The following is an 18,202-nucleotide window of genomic DNA, read 5'->3' as shown; positions in this document are numbered from 1 at the left end:
TGAAACAAATATATTATCAAAAATAAGATTTTTATTGAAGGAATCAAAATATAGAGCACGCTCAATAAGAATACTCAACTGGTAAAGTGCTGATTCCTTATTTCTTTGTCATATATCTTGAGTCGAGTACCTGAACAATTTGTGGTAAGATGAATTAAGCTTGTATTTTTCACTTTTTAGCATGCGTAGTGGGACTCGTGCATCATTTAAAGTGATTTTTGGCCAAGATGATGACAGGAAATGTTGCATTTTAGCAGCATCTCACAAATTTGCTTTATGAGCAGCCATCATGAAAACTAAAATTTTCTCGTACAGATAGAGGACAACAAGGGCGCTTAAATCCATTGCAATCAACCAAGATACATTTTGCACAAGAGTAGGATGAATACCTGTTTTTTTGTGTGTGTCAATACATAAGACTAAGTAAAATAAGCTAAGTCATACATCCTGAGCTGCAAAGTCACTATTTTTGGATTACATGAGGTTTATTGAATCAAATGACCTGTGGTAGGCTCGGTTGCAGGAAGCATGCCATTGTTTCACATTACTGTACCTAAAATCTTCCTTCCAGTCATTTTGGCACCCGTATGTCCTACAGAAGGTTAATGACCAACTGAAATCCAAACCTCTGCGGATAGCTTGTAATCCTGATACTGATGGCCCTGCAGACTTGGGCCTCATATGAGCGAAACAAGGTTGCCCTATAGAATATAATACGGATTTATTCGATAGAACACAATTGCTATACTACGCCAGTTTAAATGTCCCCAGGATATGGCATTTTTCCAAGGTGATAGCTGTCAAATAGAAAACCCAGCATCCCCAAAAGAACATATATCATCAAGCCATACACCATATGCCACATCTTGAGGATTGTTTGGAAATCATTTGGTACCATGTGCTTAAAGCATGATGGACACATGAAAGTTAATTAGGATTAGGTTCTGAAATATGCTTACGTTCAATTAACATTAGACCCCAGTGAGGCAGATGAGCATGAAGGGAGAGCTAAGACAAGAACGCAAAGAGCTTTGGTGCTGTGTGTGTAAATGAATGGAATCATACATGCGATCAGGGATTTTACAGAGCTCAAATGTACCAGGAAAAAGCGAGCCTGTGGCTGTTGATTTGCAGTGGACATGAATCTGGATCTGACAGAAATCTTTTCCTGCCACTGTCCCCCCACCCCTTCTCTGTAAACCTGTGTGTCTGTATGCTGACATCAAACATTAATCGCACAGCTTTAAATCACAGATGCCTTGGAAAAGACACTCGCCGGCAATAAGGGGATTGATCGTGTAGTGTGTGACAAGGTAGCACAATATACTCTCCGAACATCCTGAGCCATTTATCCTCGCCAACACGTTAACACCAAAATCAGCAGGAAAATCAGACTCTGCAGGCTTTTGGGTCATCTTTGTTTTTAGAGCGAGAGAGCGAGCGAGAGTGAGATATGAATCTGAAATGATACCTCCTTTGATGAATGCAGCAAATCGGCAGAAAACGAGAAATCAATGCGACTGAGAGAATCCTTCAGGCTTTTGTTACCCACTTTAGACTGGCCCAGCTTCTTTCAATCTGCAATTTGCCTGCAGTATAAACCCACTTACCTCCTCATAATCGTCTTCAAGCAAAAAACTTACAGCTCATTTATTCTTTTTTTTTTACAAGTACATTTCCTCGGTACAAAGAGTGATTAATAAATACATTGCCAAGTCTTTAACATTTGGTTTCCTTTCCACACGCAGCTGTGAGGGGAGAGAGGGAAACATTGAAAGGTATTTCTCTTACACAGAAACATGGTCAGAGCTGATAAGGCCAGTGACTCTCTCGAGAAAAAGATTAAAGTTATTTCAACCGAGGTCTTATTTTCCACGGGAGCACAGCAAGATGTCTTGTTGCCTGTGAGTGTAACACATTGTAAGCCCCTCCAAGTGCAGCAACAACACATCTGCTACATCATGCTTATAAATTCCTTTACTGCCACTCTTAGATCTAAGTTAAAAGAAGATATAGACATGGTGCAAAAATAATTCACAAGATGTGTATAATGCATAGATTGGTATGTGCTGTATCATCCAGTTAGTATACTCTTTCTTAAATATTAATATCACCACTGATTATGGTCATTTATATATATATATACAGTATATATACAAACAAACAGTAGACATTGCTCCAAATACTTGCGTTGACTCTAGCTTCATAAACAGAGCGTGCAGATTCCATTTCAAAAGTTTGGTGGTTGTCACTCATTCAGAGTAATTTACCCTGCTGCTTGATGATCAATGTTTGATAGTCAAGGATCCCTCTCATCCCAGTGGAAATCCAAACCACATTAATCCATACAGTCTGGTGTGTTTTGGATAACATGTTGACTTGACAAGTTGTTTCTTAAAGCTGCTTCCAGTGTCTGTGTTTATCCTCTACCTGGAGTTACTGGTCTCTGCCAGTCTGTTGTTCATAATGCCGAGGGCACCCACTCCCCCGGAGAAACCATTTTGGCGTGAGCTGCCACAAACCGTCCTGGGATAGCCATTAGCTGACTCAGAAAGCTGCTTCTGCATTATGGCCAGTGACACCTTGTTGGAAGCAGCCAAGTCTTTCATTGAAATCATCTCCCCGGACATTCTGCGACCTTCTGTGTCACTGTCGCACGGTCCGTATGGTGGATTGCGACCCTTGGAACCCGGTCGGATTGCGTTACGTCTGCCCAGGAAGGTGTTGGCCTTATTACAACGCTGGCAAAACAAGCAGCTCATCTTTTCCAGCATCCAGTTGAGCACCTGCTTGATAACAATGGAGATGACATTGAAGAGCGAGTAGATGCAGCACACTCCTGTTAACATGAAGAAGAAGTTGGCCACCCGATAGAGACCTTGGTACTCGTAAGATGCAGTTTGACTGCTTACAAAGTCCCCAAAACCGATGGTGCTGAAGGTCACAAAGCAGAAGTACAGCGAATCTAAGTAGGTCCAGCCCTCCACGGGGCTATACATGGCCGAAGCACAGCAGGAAATGGTGATGGCTGATAGCCCTAGAATCAGCATGACGTGGTAAACGGAGGGTTTCCAGCCAGGTAGACAGAAAGCCGAGAAGTCCCGATGAACCCCTGGTGGGAGCAGGCCGCTGTTTCTGATCCGCCGCTCCCTCACAGCTTTCATGACAACCGCAAGCAATGTGATTATTCGCTCCAGAAAGAGATTAAAGAAGAGAATCGTGGCAGCGCAGCCCAGGAGCCCGTAGAAGATCAAGAACACTTTGCCTGCAACTGTCACAGGTGTTGTCATCCCAAAACCTGTACAGAAAGAGGACAAAAATCCAAATTAGAAGTTTAATTATTTCTGTGGTTTGAATGTTGGGTGATGTTTAGTGGTCAGACTAAGAGGAGGAAAAGTACATGTACTTTTGGGAAAAATATTTTACAAGGACTGTGAAGTGTAAACAAAGTCTGGCATATTTCAACACAATAGTCCCAGATTGAGGTCCCAGTTAATTACACCTCAAAGGTTTATGATCGGCCTATTAACTGGAAGAACCTCTGTTGTGTGGCTCTTGGGACATTGGGTTCCTGTGACATACAATCGGATTGGATAATAATAAGGGGAGGGGGGGGGTTGTAGTGTGACAGTACAAATGGCCATTGTGGTCAGTGTACAGGTTTTTCAAGACAAGAAATTCAAGTTCAAACCTGGATCATTTGTCACTATTTACACAGCTTGTTTTTCAGTATTTAGTTTCATGCGCCCTGAAGTTTTGATTTATATTCATTTTTTTTTCCTGTCCATGTGATGCCACTTCTTGTTAGTCTTGTCGTTTTAGTTTCACCCGGTCTTTTCATCTCTTTTTCAATGTCTGACAAACCATTTGTTACGTAATGCTGAGCTTGCTGAATGTATGCTTATACTGTTGAAGGCAAAATTCAAGGACAAAAGGACAAATTGGGTTGACAATAATGTCTGTAAAACATCTTAGCTAAGCTTATTTACCCCCAGTTTTGAAGCATGGCTCTCTACTATCATCTGATATCCTAGTCAATTACATTAAGTGTTCAAGACGGGAGGCGTGCTTGTCATTCTCAAGTGTCACAGGTGCGGCTCTGAGGTAACCTCTATGTGACAGATGGTTTAGTGCAGAAATTATCTTAAGGGGTGTTGCTTATACTGTATACTGATTTTTCATGTGCCTTTATAGTTAGTGGTATACCTGTGATCAACTAAGACACAGGTGTCAAACTCAAGGCCCGGGGGCCAGATACGGCCCGTCACATCATTTTATGTGGCCCGCGAAGACAAATTGTACATCAAATTCATGTGTCATTACTAGAATTGGAAATTGTCTTCACTTTAAAAGAATTTTTTTTAAATATTTGACCAGTTTTTACTTGTCTGATTTGTATATAATATGAGGTGCTCATACATTTATTTGGGTTTACAGTCATAATGGCCCTCCGAAAGAAACTTTGACTACAATGTGGCCCGCGAAAAAAATGAGTTTGACACCCCTCAACTAAGAAGTAGAATTTTGTAATGTATCTAGACTGCAAAGAAGAAGAAAGAGACCATTGTCCAGGATATGCTTACAGTGTCATTACAGTTGGGCTTTTGTTGACTTTGATGGAAAGGGAAGGAAAATGCTTTGGACCGGTTGTTGGTATTGGTGTTTCGCATTTAAGGTGCAAGTATTCGTCCATGGAAGGATTCAACTTTGAAGACAAATAAAAAATACCATGCAGTATATATAACCAGGGGCGTTGCTAGGAATACCTCTCTATTGGGGCACAGGCCCCCTAATACAACAGTTTCACAACCACCAGTCCACAACAAAACAATCTGTATTTTATACTTGACAAACAGCAGTCGGAATACACACTCACACATATACTCTCACGTATTGAGCCGTATGCATGGTACATTTGTCATATAGACTCATGTTGTGAAATCCACATTTTCTTGATCTTTATCACTTCTGGGCTAAGGTCAAGTGATTTTTCCATTATGGAATTTTGAGTCTCCTTTGAGGAAGCACTTTTTTTTTATCCATTTAGGTATCGAGCACCTTTATAACCACCCTTGGCCAGCCATATATGACATCAATATCGAGACATCACTTCCTTTATGGTACCCAAAATGGTTTTATCGACCTTATCTCGCTCACTGACAAACACTCTCGTGAGGGCTGTTGACATGCTGGGTCATTTACTGTCGATCGGTACTGATTGGCACAGATGCTTTCAAAGATACAAGCGAGAATAAAACCTCACACAGAATACACGTGTTAAGTGTAGATTTTAGCACAAGAGCAACAACTGTGCTCCAGTATGCATTATCATAATAAAGTTGACAGCGAGGAAAGATGATAGCTAGCTATTCTCCAATTTAACCTCTGAGACAAAAACCTTTGAGCATCATATTTAATTAATTAGCAGGCCAATTCTCTTGCAGCCCAAGTGAAAACTTAACGTCTTTTTCTCAGCAACCGTCTCTCATTACCAAGCAAATGACCTAAGAGAGGAAAAAGGCACTCGGCATCGATTGAGCGTGACATTACAGAGCTATTACGCCAAAAGCAAGAGTGTCAAAATGGATCAGTGACAACAGAACAAGAACAGAACTACACCTGGATGCTTCAGGATGATTTTATTCACAAAGATTCCTGATTAGATCCGGAAAGTCGACAGCAGCGACTAATGACGCCGCCGACCTCGATGATAATATTCTCTCTTGCACCAGCCAAGAGGAACCATTTAACTCAGCAGAAACGGATAAGAAAAACATGTGTGTGCTAATTCCACCAGAGCCCATAGAAACATATTTATTCATCACCATTAACTGCGCTCATCTCCACACCAGAATGATGTTAATAGCTAATGATTCTTGCAAATGTAATTACACTCCAGAGATTCAAGCAAGAACAGCAATTTGTATCAATAATCTACCATTTGGCAGATTTAAGAGCAAAAGAAAATGCTGAATTGGTTATTAGGCACAAAGTGGTGGAAATGGGCTGCAGCAAAACAAAGCAGATTTCTAGATTGTTGTGATTTGATCACATGTGCTCAGCAACAATTATAGAGGGCGACATGGTTTACAGTGGGTTCTCTTTCTGATGACAAATTACAATGACTCATTTAAGTCAAAGCTCTCCGGACTTCTTTTGCCCTAATAAATCAATAACTTAGAATAATGCCCTTGGCAATATTAAATTAAGTTAAAAAAAAAATCAGTAAAATGTATGTGTAATCAAAATATCTGAGCATTAAAACAGCATAGATGTTTATAAAGGTGGAATTCAAGATATTTGTTAACTTGCTATGAGGTGTATTTGTGTTCGAATCTGACTCGAGGCAAGGGAATAATTGATAATGTAATTATGTTCTCCTTTGGATATATAGAGCCTGGAACTTTAGTGTCTTAGTTCCCTGTTTCTTTCATTTATGTTTATTTTCCAGAACCAGCAGGGAGCTCTTTAACGGTAAAATTGTGCTGTAGATCCTGCTGTGTCTTAATGCACCAAACTGAGAAACAAAGTGCAACACATTAACTGGTGGTGGAGTACTTAGAAGGTCAAGATTTTGATTTTTTTTCCCCCTCATGTATAATACCAGAAAATGGTCTTGATTGCTTTCCTGAAGAAATGAGCCAAAACAAAAATCTTTACATTATACAGAATTTTTGGAATTCCAATTGAGGTCTAGTTAGTTGGGGTTTATTACCAATTTCAATGTTTTGTTGGCTGATACTAAATTTTACATCCCACATTTCTTGTGTTTATTATCAACATTTGAATACATCAACATTGTGTCTTGACAACTAGCTGGTTGATCATCTCAAAGGTATTTGGACAAAATTGTTTTTGTGAAAATCCTCTTTCAGATCACTTTAAAAACAACAAACGATAATCATCTGTCCTTTAAAAAAAAGAAGCATTGATTCTACTGGATGAAAAACAGCCTCTCAAGGACAACCGTCATTGAGCTGAGTAATTGTTGAAAGGGGTGTGTATACATTTGCATCTTTCAAAGTAGCATTAAGTCTGGAAGCCAGTGACTGTTTTTGTGCACATCTCCAAAGTCAAGGGAAGAGAACCCCAAAGGTTTTACAACTAACAGTTCAAACTGTGTCTTTCATTGGTGCCCTGTGTCTTCAATTAAAATGCTCCCAATCCAACTGTCTGCTTCCACAAGTGGGAATGATCCTAAATTGGTCAGAAGGAAGAAGGAGCAGAATACAGCAGGCGTGCCCGCTACTCTGATGATTGTGTTTGGATGACAAACAGGAAATCATTAGTCATGGGGCAGCATGGTGGGGGTCTGTGGGGGGGGACAGGACAGAGAGGCCAAAGAAGAGATGAAAAGCGACATTATTATATCAGACCATCTGCTAAGGAGCTGCCAAGATTCTTGGCACTGAGGAGCATTCACACAATATAAGCATATTGTGTATGCTCACATATACAGTGATGTATTTTATTTGTTTTGGTTGGCCGCCACTGACATCAAGAATATACTCAGTCAAAATTAACTACAAATGGTGACATGGATGTGCCCTTTTGTGGCAGTGAAGATGCATTCAGCCATCAGATTAATAGCTTTCCTCTGACAGAGCCATTGGCCTTGTCCTTGGCTTTTTCATGACACCGTTGGTGCCCTCAGTGTTTAAATATGAGCTGAGAGTCATAAAACCTTCTTCTATTATCCCCACAGAGTAAACACACCTGTCCGTGATGGAGCCGTTGAAACACTGGCACTATGAGATCATATTCAGCAGAAAAGTTGCTGACATAGCAACTCAGTGGTGCTCCATAAAATGTGAGGATTTGCAGGAAGCTCTTGAACAATATGAAAAATAGGACGATCAAAGCTCGCTCATGTAAGAAATAAGACTGCGAAGCAACTTTAAAGTTGTAGCAGTGAAAAACTGCAAGCTGTCTCACGAAGCAATGCTGAAACATCAGTAAATCGATTTTTAACTCTCTCATCAATCACTTAATTGTTTGATTCCCAGTCCACAAGAGAGAAACTATCCAATAAGAGATTTACTAGCCACAATATTAGATGCTCCTGCAGCCCAGCTACACAGTAGCAAATCAGAGAAAGGTTGAATGCATAAGTGAGTCATTTTGCCGTTTCTTTTGATGCAAACAATTATATGCTACATCAGCAGATGCACTAATAACCCCTCTGGCATCACATCATATTGTCATGAAGTCCCCACCCCCCTTTACGTTTTAGATTCGTTTATACAGATGAGTGACCAGGATAAAAGTCTCATCTTTATCAGGCAGTGTAAAAAGCTTTTGATGAGCTCTCGTTGCAGATCCGTGTAATGATGTTGTTGAACATGATCAACTGCTGTATCTAAAACGACCCCAAAAATTGCTCAATGAGCTGATCTTTTCGGAGGTGTGCATTACAAATTAATGCCGGTCTGTTCTGCCTTTATTGTGGCAGTAAACCTCTGACAAACCATTTCATGCCATTTGCTATAAACATCTTTGAAACTGTGTACATAAGCGCTCGCAACCTATTTCAAAAAAGAAATATCGACCAAGAGCTTCAAAACATGAGTCTCCTCATAACGAACGTCGGAGCATAGCAATTTGGGGTAAAAGAAAAACATAACAGAGGCAATCCGGTAAATCCAACCCCCTGAGAAGAAGGCAGGCTCAGCCAGGTCAGACGAAAACTAAAGACAGGCATCAGGCCACGGCAGCTGAAGGAGAAGAAACTTATTTATTTGCCCGAAGGAATAACTTCCCCATGTCCCGTAATTGTTTTGGTTTTTTTTTCCAGATCATTTCTATTTTCTGTTAAACCACACTGTCACGTTTCTTTTCATCAGCTGGTAACTTTTAGAATCATTCACACAGCAGCTCCGTCTGTTTCGTTTTAGGACAAATAGATGTCTGCCAAAGAGCACACTATTTGGCAGTCATCCATTTGCTGCTGGCGTCTTACCACCGATACCTATTAAGGCTGACCCGAGGAGGCAGGTCTCCTCACCGGGTATTATTGTTCTTTGTAAAGGCACATCGTTTTTTTTTCTCTCTCTCATTAAATAAAGTGTCTGCCGATCGTATTTTGTACGTGATACGAGCGCAGACTTGCATTTCAACGTTCCTCATCATCCACTGAGAATACTTTTTGCTCAGCACGTAAAAGGTCAACTGTGGCATCGTTGTAGTATATTAATGATTCGCAGGATAGATTCATCGTAGACACTCCCCCCCCTCAAAAAAACATCTTAACTTGCTGTCCAGATTTGAATGAAAGAGGGTCAGGTGCCCGCAGAGAGAAAATTGTTGCTTTGCTCTACTGATGCACAAAACAGAATGAGTGAAAGGCTAATCATTACAAAGAGGGAGCTTTGGGAAAATCTGCTGTCTTCTCTAAACTGTTCTTGGGATCACTTCAGTGCCACGATTTGAGTCTCTGAGTTACTGTATGTGGGCGGGTGGGCGCCCTCGCTCGTCAGCATAGATTTATGTCCTGCAGTGATGCTGCAGAAGTGTGCGTGGATACATATAGGGCTTCATTGTCGACTAAGTATTATTAACATCTTCACGGTGTACGTCTTTCTGAAAACATACTATAGAATTCAAATTATATCATTGAACTTTTACCTGTTAAAATAATTTATGATGTGTTCACTTGTAATCTGTGATGGTGTAAAATTGGTCTAATTTAGGGTTCTTTACTTCTGATCTTTGGCAGAGCTCGGCATTGCATCACTGTTGTATTTTACCGTGAAAAATTTGAACATTGAAAAAAATGTGTACATTCTCCCTTGGCCTTCTAGCAAGATTGATTTTTATGACCTGTTTTGATCGTTTTATTGGCTTCTCACTGCAAGGCCGTGACTAATGTGAGTTGTTTTTTTGTTGTCATAGTTACTATAAAATGTTATTGCCTTAAATGTCACGCATGAACTCTGAAATTGCATTGTAAGGTTTTACTGTCTTTGATTTGTTAGTCAGACCGACTAAACAAAACAACAAACATTTCGAACTGATTAACTTTTTGATTTAAGTGGATATCCGAATGATCCTATTGTAGACAGAAATGTTTTAGTTTATAAGAATACAAACTGCCAGTATTCAATTTAATCAAATAATGTGATCATCTTGGACGATTACAGGTCATATGAATTCTTCTAAAACTTAGTGTCCGTTCTTCTTCATTACCTCCTCTATATGTAAAGTATTTTGTGCTGAGCTCAGCACGACACACTATCTAAAGAGACCCCCAAGAGTTGCTGTGACTGCAGGTCCTCTGTTGTCCATTTTTAACAGTGACATTTCACCTGACTCTGTCATTTCACAGAGTAGCATAGCACATCTAAGGAAACAAGAGGGCAGGATGACGTGAGCTGCATAAATGGGAGCTCATATTGAGAAGCTTGTTAAAAGGAACTGGAAAATGTACTGAGCTGCATTTTGCTCTAGTCATACATACCAGTATACAGTTGTCTTAATTCTAAACTTTGATGACGTCATCAATTTGACCTTGGAATAAATGATGTTTCCTTTTTTTTTCTCATGGGAAAAAAATCTTTGTAAATTTCCCCAAAATTACATGTGAACCAGCATCAAACATGCTTGTGTGTGTTTTCTCATTCTCATTCCAAAAGCATGCATATTGGTTTTACTGAATTGTATAAACTCTGGCCGACCCGTAAACCCTTTTAAGTAAAGTTGCTATAGAAAATCGATGGATAGATTGATTAAACAAAGAAGCAGGCCTTTATGTTTTGAGAATCAGTTGTACAGCAAGAATTAGAAAAGGCGCAGATGTTCATGCATCAAAACAAATTCCAAGTATTTGTAATTGGCATCTGGGATTGTGGATTTAATGTTCAAACCTATTACAAAGCCCATTACAAGATGACCTCATTGATCACAAGCATCAGTATAAGCAAGCAACAATAATAACCACACAATTGGCTTACTGCCAGCGAGGAAGCACCAAACCGTTTACTGTTGCTAAAAACATGATTCATTTGACCTACTAGATTGCTTGAATGCCAAAATTCATGTTCCGTTACTCTGAGGTCACATTTGTCTTTTGACCGTACATAGAACTCATTCATGTTTTTGTGTTTGGCTTGGGTAGCTCAAGCGTGTACCCTAGTAAGCCAATTCATTACTTTTTAATGAATGTGCACTGCATTGCTGATGTGATCTTTTGATTGGTTGCTCACTTTGATCTTCATGCCAAATGAAGTATTATGATCGAATAGTTGAGTGTTTTATTTTGGCAACATCCCCTAGCTTTTACAGTCAACTAGTTGGCCTTTGGCTTAACAATGCATTAATAGTGTCAGTCAATACATCATGTGCTTTATCACTTTTTATAAAGCCAGTTATTTTTTTATAGGCATCGTGAATACTGTCATATATATGATAAGTATTTTTATCGCTCTGTCAAACCACGTATATGACCAAAACTAATTTCCCTAAACTATCTAGTTTTAATATCCACGTTGAAATGTAAAGATCCACTCAGTTCCGTTTTGTTTTCTCCGGTTGCTGAGGGATGCGATACATGCGTCTTTTTGTAAGCACAGCAATCAGACGAAAGCTGCATTTATTTGTCTGTCATCATCTGCCCCAGTTAAATAGGTACTTGCATGATTTTGTCCTCCAAAATCAGTGGCATTAAAACGCCATAGGCATCATCGTTACATAAAATGCTCTATCCTACAGTTGCAGCGCCACGCACACGCCACATCGACATAAAGTGCACATTACAGCGAGAGTCATTCGCCCGATGAGACCACCTTAATGACTTTATTATGGCATCCACCTGGATTCATATGACTGACATGCTGTGCACCTGGATGGTAGAAAGGCTTGGGTTATTACGCTGCTTCTTCTTCACATCCCCAAACAAGGGCTTGTTTTACACCATCTTACCTTCCCCACGCCATTAGGTACACCTGCACTGTCTAATGAGAGCCATTAAAAATCGTGAGCATATTTTTTTTTTTAAATCAGTTTTAATGTTCACTGTCTAGAGATTATACTGCTCTAACATTAACTGATTACTATGGTTAGAGTTTCTTGTGGAGTAGGACTCAGAGAATTCATCTGAATTGATGCTTTGATGCCAGCAAATAATCCTGATCGTTAGCGTTGCCGCAGCACTGATGTGGCTTAACTTCTATTTTGTGTAGAGCAGGGGTGTCAAACTCATTTTTGTCACAGGCCGCATCATCGTCATAGTTTCCTTCAGAGGGCTATTATGATTATCAACGTCTTCTATATACAATATAGGCTACAAAACAAACTGAGGAGAAACTAGTTTTAAAATGAGACTCGTAAAAACTGTTCAAATTTCTTAAAAAGACGAATGGTAATAAAAAATGCAAGCACTATCTCTATTTCTTTAAAAGTGAAGACAAGTTGAAATTTTAGTAATGACACAAAGTCAATACAGAATTTGTCTTGGCGGGCCACAGAAAATTAAATGGCGGGCCGTATCGGGCCCCCGGGCCTTGAGTTTGACACCTATGTGTAGATGATTTACATTTGCTGGGGCGGTATAAACAGCACCTTTGCTGGTTGCAGCCAATTCATAGTGTAGTGCAATTCATGTTGCCTGAATTCCACCGAGGCATGAGTTTTTAATAGTCTAATAATGACCTGTATTTTTTTAACAATTAGTTTATTGCTTAATAAGTGTTCCCGCATGTCTCTATTTGTAACATTTTAAATCCTCTTATGAGAGTAAATGAAGTGGGGAAAAATACTGGAAAAATCCTTTTGTATCATTTGATTAGATCACAATTACAACCATACAATATTTATATAAAAAAAGACTCTTATCCAGATCATCAGTAAAGTGTTACTTATGATGTTTCGCAAGTCATAATGACGGTTATGAAAACAAGGGTCATTCCAAAAATAAAAGCGAGTGGTGAATTTTGCTCAATATCGTACGCTCAATTAATACCTCTGACAGTGTCAATCAAAAGGCATTTTTTAAATATACTTTATGAAATTGTACATTAGACCAGTGAACTGTGCTTCTGTTCCTTGCCTACACTTGACTTCACTGTGTGGGTGGCTGTAAATGTGATGGAGGCGTTAGCCTGCCAGAGGGCAAAAAGGGGAAGGGCAATAACCCCATGTATAAACTTGCAGCTGAATATGATCCGGAAAACTACTCGAACTGGTTTGAACCTCTTCATCACCGAACACGCACCTGATTCCTACCGTGAGCACTTCGGAAGAACAAAGATAATCTCTAGGATGCCACTGAAGCATGGAAATTATCAGAAATTAGATCTTGAGCCCCATAAATAGATTTGGAGAGCTCTTCTAATTGGCATCCATCAGCTATCAATCAATCTCAGAGGGTATAAATAGCAGCTGTATTATTAGAAATGACTGTTTACTGAACTCACTCAAGTGTCCCTTTTAATAAAGAGTAAATTCTCTTCGAGGAAATCTAAAGCGGGACAACACAGATGCGTTGGCTGTATGAGCAAACAGCCACTTGGGGGATCTGTAAGACTATAGGAGTGTATGGCTGAGTCACTTAGTCATGTCTTTGCCATCATATCTCAGATACTATATATTCCGTCCGTCCGTCCGTCCGTCCGTCCGTCCGTCCGTCCATCCATCCATCCATCCATCCATCCAACCCATGCAAAGGTCAAAGGCAGCGGCTGGAGCTGAAAGCAGACTGCATGTTGGACCAGTTGCCCGTCAATCACTGAGTGTCAACAGCTCATTGAGACAACAAAAAAGGTTGAGTGAGGCTCATTCTGCTGAGAAATACTCCAAAAAATGATTTTACCCTTCCTTGTGACAGCTTTGGCAGAAACGGCCTTTCTCCCATGATTGTGATATTCCCCTAATTTGGCAAACACACAAAGTGCAGCTCTAGTGTAGGCTGACCAAATGTAGGCAACTTTCATCGTTGGCAGCCATATTGAATTGCCACATTAAGGCGAGAATCAGTGCGGAACTGAATCCTCTTCGGCATCATAGTTGGAGCTGGAAGTGCTTGGGAGGATTGTCTAAAGCTGCTGGGGGGATGCCACTGTAATAACACCTTGTGTGGGGAGGCCCCATATCCCTTTCATTTCAGCAGCTCATAGCGCAAACAAGCCAAAAGGGGTGGAGGGGGTGGTATGCAGATCAAAGCGAGATGGAAATCCAAACAGAAACCCATGCAAGCCCTTGAAACACTTTCGAGACAACCTCCGAATCACCCCCCTTTTTTTTTTTCTCCTCCCACCAGTCAGAGACGGACGGCTGAGTCAGTTTATGGGTTGTGTTTGTCAGGGGCAAGAGTGTGCGACAAATGAAGCACAAAGGATTTTAAGCAGACACACAAATACAGCTTCATCCTCAACGAGTGAGATGAGTGTATGTACCGCCCTGGAGCTTTCTTCTTGTGTGTTTTATGGAAGAAAAACTGCAAGGTGTGCAAGGAGAACATCACATAATGCTTGTTTCAAGGGGGATTGTTATGTGTATACTCTGTATATACAATACGGTTGTGTGCAGAGGGCAAAGGCGGAGAGTGATTGTCTCCCTCACATGATCACCTGAGCTCACCTCCTCGATGATTTAACTTTATGCTCCCAGGTGGGAGAGCAGGCATAAGATATTAGCCATCATACATGCAGGTCATCACCACAGCGTTGGCCCGCGGGATATCCTGGGAGGGACACTTGCTCTTTTCTGACCTATTGCACGAGTAAATGTTACAGGGGGGTGGTTTGGGAGGGGACGCAGAATGGGGCACTGGATGACATTCCAGTTGGTTTGAATGGAAATGTGGCAAAAGACTGCACCCATGGGTGCTGTCCTATAGCGAGAGATGAGTGTGCTGTTCCAAATGGCAGGCAGTCAGATGACGGCCCCTTGCCAACAACCCCTTCACAGCCAAAATATAACACATGACTTGGAAGAAAAAAAAAAAAGAAAAAAAGCAACGCCTGCATCTGTTATAATCTACATGTAAGCCTGTATAAGAAACCTGTGGGATAGAAACCCCCCTCTATCAATATTGATATCTATGTTATTGTTATTGTACTGATACATTGAATATGTTCATTTGGGTGATTTTATTGATAAAGCACATGTTTATTTGCGACAGGTGTTGCTGGAAATGTAGTTTACAGAGTTCATGCTTATGTTTTCATCAGGCCTGTGTGTTGGAATGCATGAGGAAATCACAATGCTCTCCCAAGTGGGAATTGACTATGTCATGCATAGATAGCAAAAGATAGCTAGATAGCCAGTAGTTAGTTGGTTAGTTGGTTGGTTAAATAGTTGGTTAAATAGTTGGTTAGTTAGTTGCTTGCATAGATGATTGGTTGGTTGGTTGGTTTGTTGCATAGTCGGTTGGATAGATGGTTGGTTAGTTGCATAGTTGGCTAGATTGATAGATATAGAGAGGGATGATAGATGGATAGAGGCCAACAATGTATATTGACAGTCAGAAGGATTATCGTACATGAACTCCCACTAGATGGCAGAATGTATATAATTAAGCAGATTTTCACTTTTTGTTTGTGTCATGTTGCAGATGTTTTCAAAGTGCTGGATAAATAAGGATGAGCTGACTTGTATTGAGAGTTTTATCACATTTCGTGTGGTGGCCAGCCATGTATTTTGGCTCGCTGAAGTTTGGGAAACACGTTTTGAACATCAATAATGAAATTAGATTAAATAATCACACGTAGTTTCTTAATTAAGTGTGTTTCTCGGGATGTTGGAAAATGAATGTCGCAAAGACCATTCAGGATGCAAGGATCAAGGAAAAGGACTTTATGATGCATATATGATAAATCATCATAAAAGATGATACATCACCCACCTATGGTTGACACCACTGTTCCAACAAAGTAAAAAGCCCCTGTAAAATCCCATCGTGGTCTTAGAGCATCAGCTCGGATCCCAGCGGCGATGGCTGCCTCGTACTCCCGCAGGAAAGAGTTAAGCTCCTCCAGGCTGATGTTGAAGGTCTCGCTGAAGTTGCGGAGCGTCCCGTTCCAGCGGCCGTGAGCCCGCAGCTCGGAGGGCCTCTCGATGGCAGAGAAGACCGCAGCGCCGCACAGCAGGTAGATGATGACAAGGAGGGCGAGCAGCACGAAGCGGCCGTTGTCCTCGTTCAAGTGCAAGGAGCGGCAGCCTTCCAGACGATGGCCAGTCATCATCCAAATTTCAGCACCACTCGCGCATCAGACAGCGACAAGCTCCACGTCGGTGGAGGCATCAAAAAGCAGCGTGTGGGCGCTCACTGCACCGCCGTCACTTGCACTTCTCTGGGATGCTTCTCATTCAAGTGCCACGGCACCCCGTCCCATGGCGGAGGGGGCATCAAAGAAGCTTCGCTTGGGGAAATCCACCACTTTGCACGGACCGAGCGAGGAGCGAGAGTTAAGGAGAAAAAACACCGGCGCATTGTGTCATGCTTGATCCCAGCACGCAATTGTTGCCCAAATCGAATCCAAAAGAACGAGAAATGAGAGGAGGAATAAATAGTAAAGTCTTGATTAAAAAAAAAAAAAAAAAACAACAACGGTGGATACGATCAAGCTTTCCACTGCGTGCCCTGCGCCAAAAAATATTTCACGCGAAGGGGAAACGGAGGAGCTGCAGGTCTGCACTGGCTCACTGGCGCGCAAATGACGAGCTTCCTCCACTTTACCATCTCACCATAAGAGAAAGGCACCCTTTAAACTCGGCTGCTTTGTTGCATGGAACGTGTGAATGCAGACCACAAAAGTGCGTACGTTGTGTGCCCGATATGCTTCTCAAAAGTTTTGCAGAAAGCTTTGAGCGTTTTCAAAAAACACGTCAAATTCCCACCTTTATGTATGTGCAAAAGCAGCTTTCTCTTAAAAAAAAAAAAAAGCTTTTAAGAAGTAATAATGTTTTATTTATTAAGTTCTAACTGGGAATGACACTGGCTGCCCGATTGAAATCCCGAAAAGGGAGTGGGGTCAATCCTAAATTGTTTAAATTATTTATAGTAGATGTAAATACCATTAAATAAATGTTAGACTTCTGAACTGTTGTCTCATAATCATCACAAATCCAACAAAAGCACAAAAATTAACCTTGCTGTTCCAATACTTTTGCCAGAGACTTGTATACTTCTCGCAGTTTTTCAGCTTGATGAGCATTTACAGGGGCTTCAGTTAGTGTCCACAAAAAGAACAATATGTGTGTGTTACACCCCGGCAAAATCAATGGGGACCTCAACCTGCTGATCCATGAAGATGGCCAAGTATTGACTATTTCTTTCAAACATGAACGCTTAGATGTATCTGTCCCAAGAAACTCTCACTTTGTCACAGGAAGGAAGAAGACGATCAATGTGTTGTGTGACTGGAAAGAATTTGGAAAATTGTAGAAAATTAGAGACTGCACATGTGGAAAATCTACATTTGGATTTTTTTTTGCCAAAGAGAGGACACGAGTGCTTATCCTGATTGCAAAATACTGCAGGTAGCTGGATTGATTGCATTTTCTAATCAAATTAATAAATACAACCCCTTGATCCTCACGCTCCGCCCTCTATAATTTCTTCTCAGGGTTATGTGGAGGGGCAAGGTCATTCCAAGATTTAATAAAAATGAACACACTGCTTTGAATGTGAGCGAGACAAACAACAACATTGGTTATGCACTTGTTTACAAAGTTATACCTTTTAAACTTTCAATATCAAACCAACAAGAGTAGCAACGTTGAAGTATGACCATGCTGGTGTAATGGTAAATCAATGAATGTATTACTGTTTGTTTTTTCCAGCGAATCAAAATTAAGTCTCACGCAGCAAAGTGTCCATCAAAATAAAGTGGTATCGAATTACAATTTGCATAGTAAAGTAATTGACTAGGCTTCGAGCTCGGACACATTTGTCGAGAAGGACCCACTTGCGAGTCCCGTCCGTCAGCAAATGCTGAGCCTTGTCACTGATTTAAACAGCGCAAGCATTCAAACCATGGCAGCCCATAAGTGTACGATTACAAGAGATACAGAGGACATGTGGGCTAGACAGAGGTGAGGTTATCCTTCAAAATGCAGCAGGGAAAGCAGCTCCTCCGATGAATAATGATGAGAAAACAAGGGAGGACACACATGCACGTTGAGAAATGAAGCAGCTGAGTGAGGGAGGGAGGGAGGGAGGGAGGGAGGGAGGGAGGGAGAGAGGGATTTCCTTTCACCCTGCTGA

The 18,202-nt window shown here is 40.9% G+C and overlaps 1 protein-coding gene across 1 annotated transcript; it reads right to left on the bottom strand.

Moving 5' to 3' along the window:
• Nucleotides 1–1,481: 1,481 nt before the first annotated feature.
• Nucleotides 1,482–16,667, bottom strand: kcnk12 (potassium channel, subfamily K, member 12). The gene is made up of 2 exons (XM_085922847.1): nt 15,839–16,667; nt 1,482–3,298 (listed from the first exon to the last, which is right to left on the bottom strand). Exons 1-2 carry the CDS (start codon nt 16,176–16,178, stop codon nt 2,427–2,429), a joined length of 1,212 nt encoding a protein of 403 aa, XP_085778973.1. The 5' UTR covers nt 16,179–16,667; the 3' UTR covers nt 1,482–2,426.
• Nucleotides 16,668–18,202: the final 1,535 nt, after the last annotated feature.

Source organism: Syngnathus leptorhynchus, chromosome 10, assembly GCF_054491065.1.
Source record: "Syngnathus leptorhynchus isolate UIUO chromosome 10, UIUO_Slep, whole genome shotgun sequence".
NCBI classification, from domain to species: domain Eukaryota; kingdom Metazoa; phylum Chordata; class Actinopteri; order Syngnathiformes; family Syngnathidae; genus Syngnathus; species Syngnathus leptorhynchus.
Note: the sequence above shows the minus strand (reverse complement) of the source record. Positions and strands in the feature narration are given on the sequence as shown.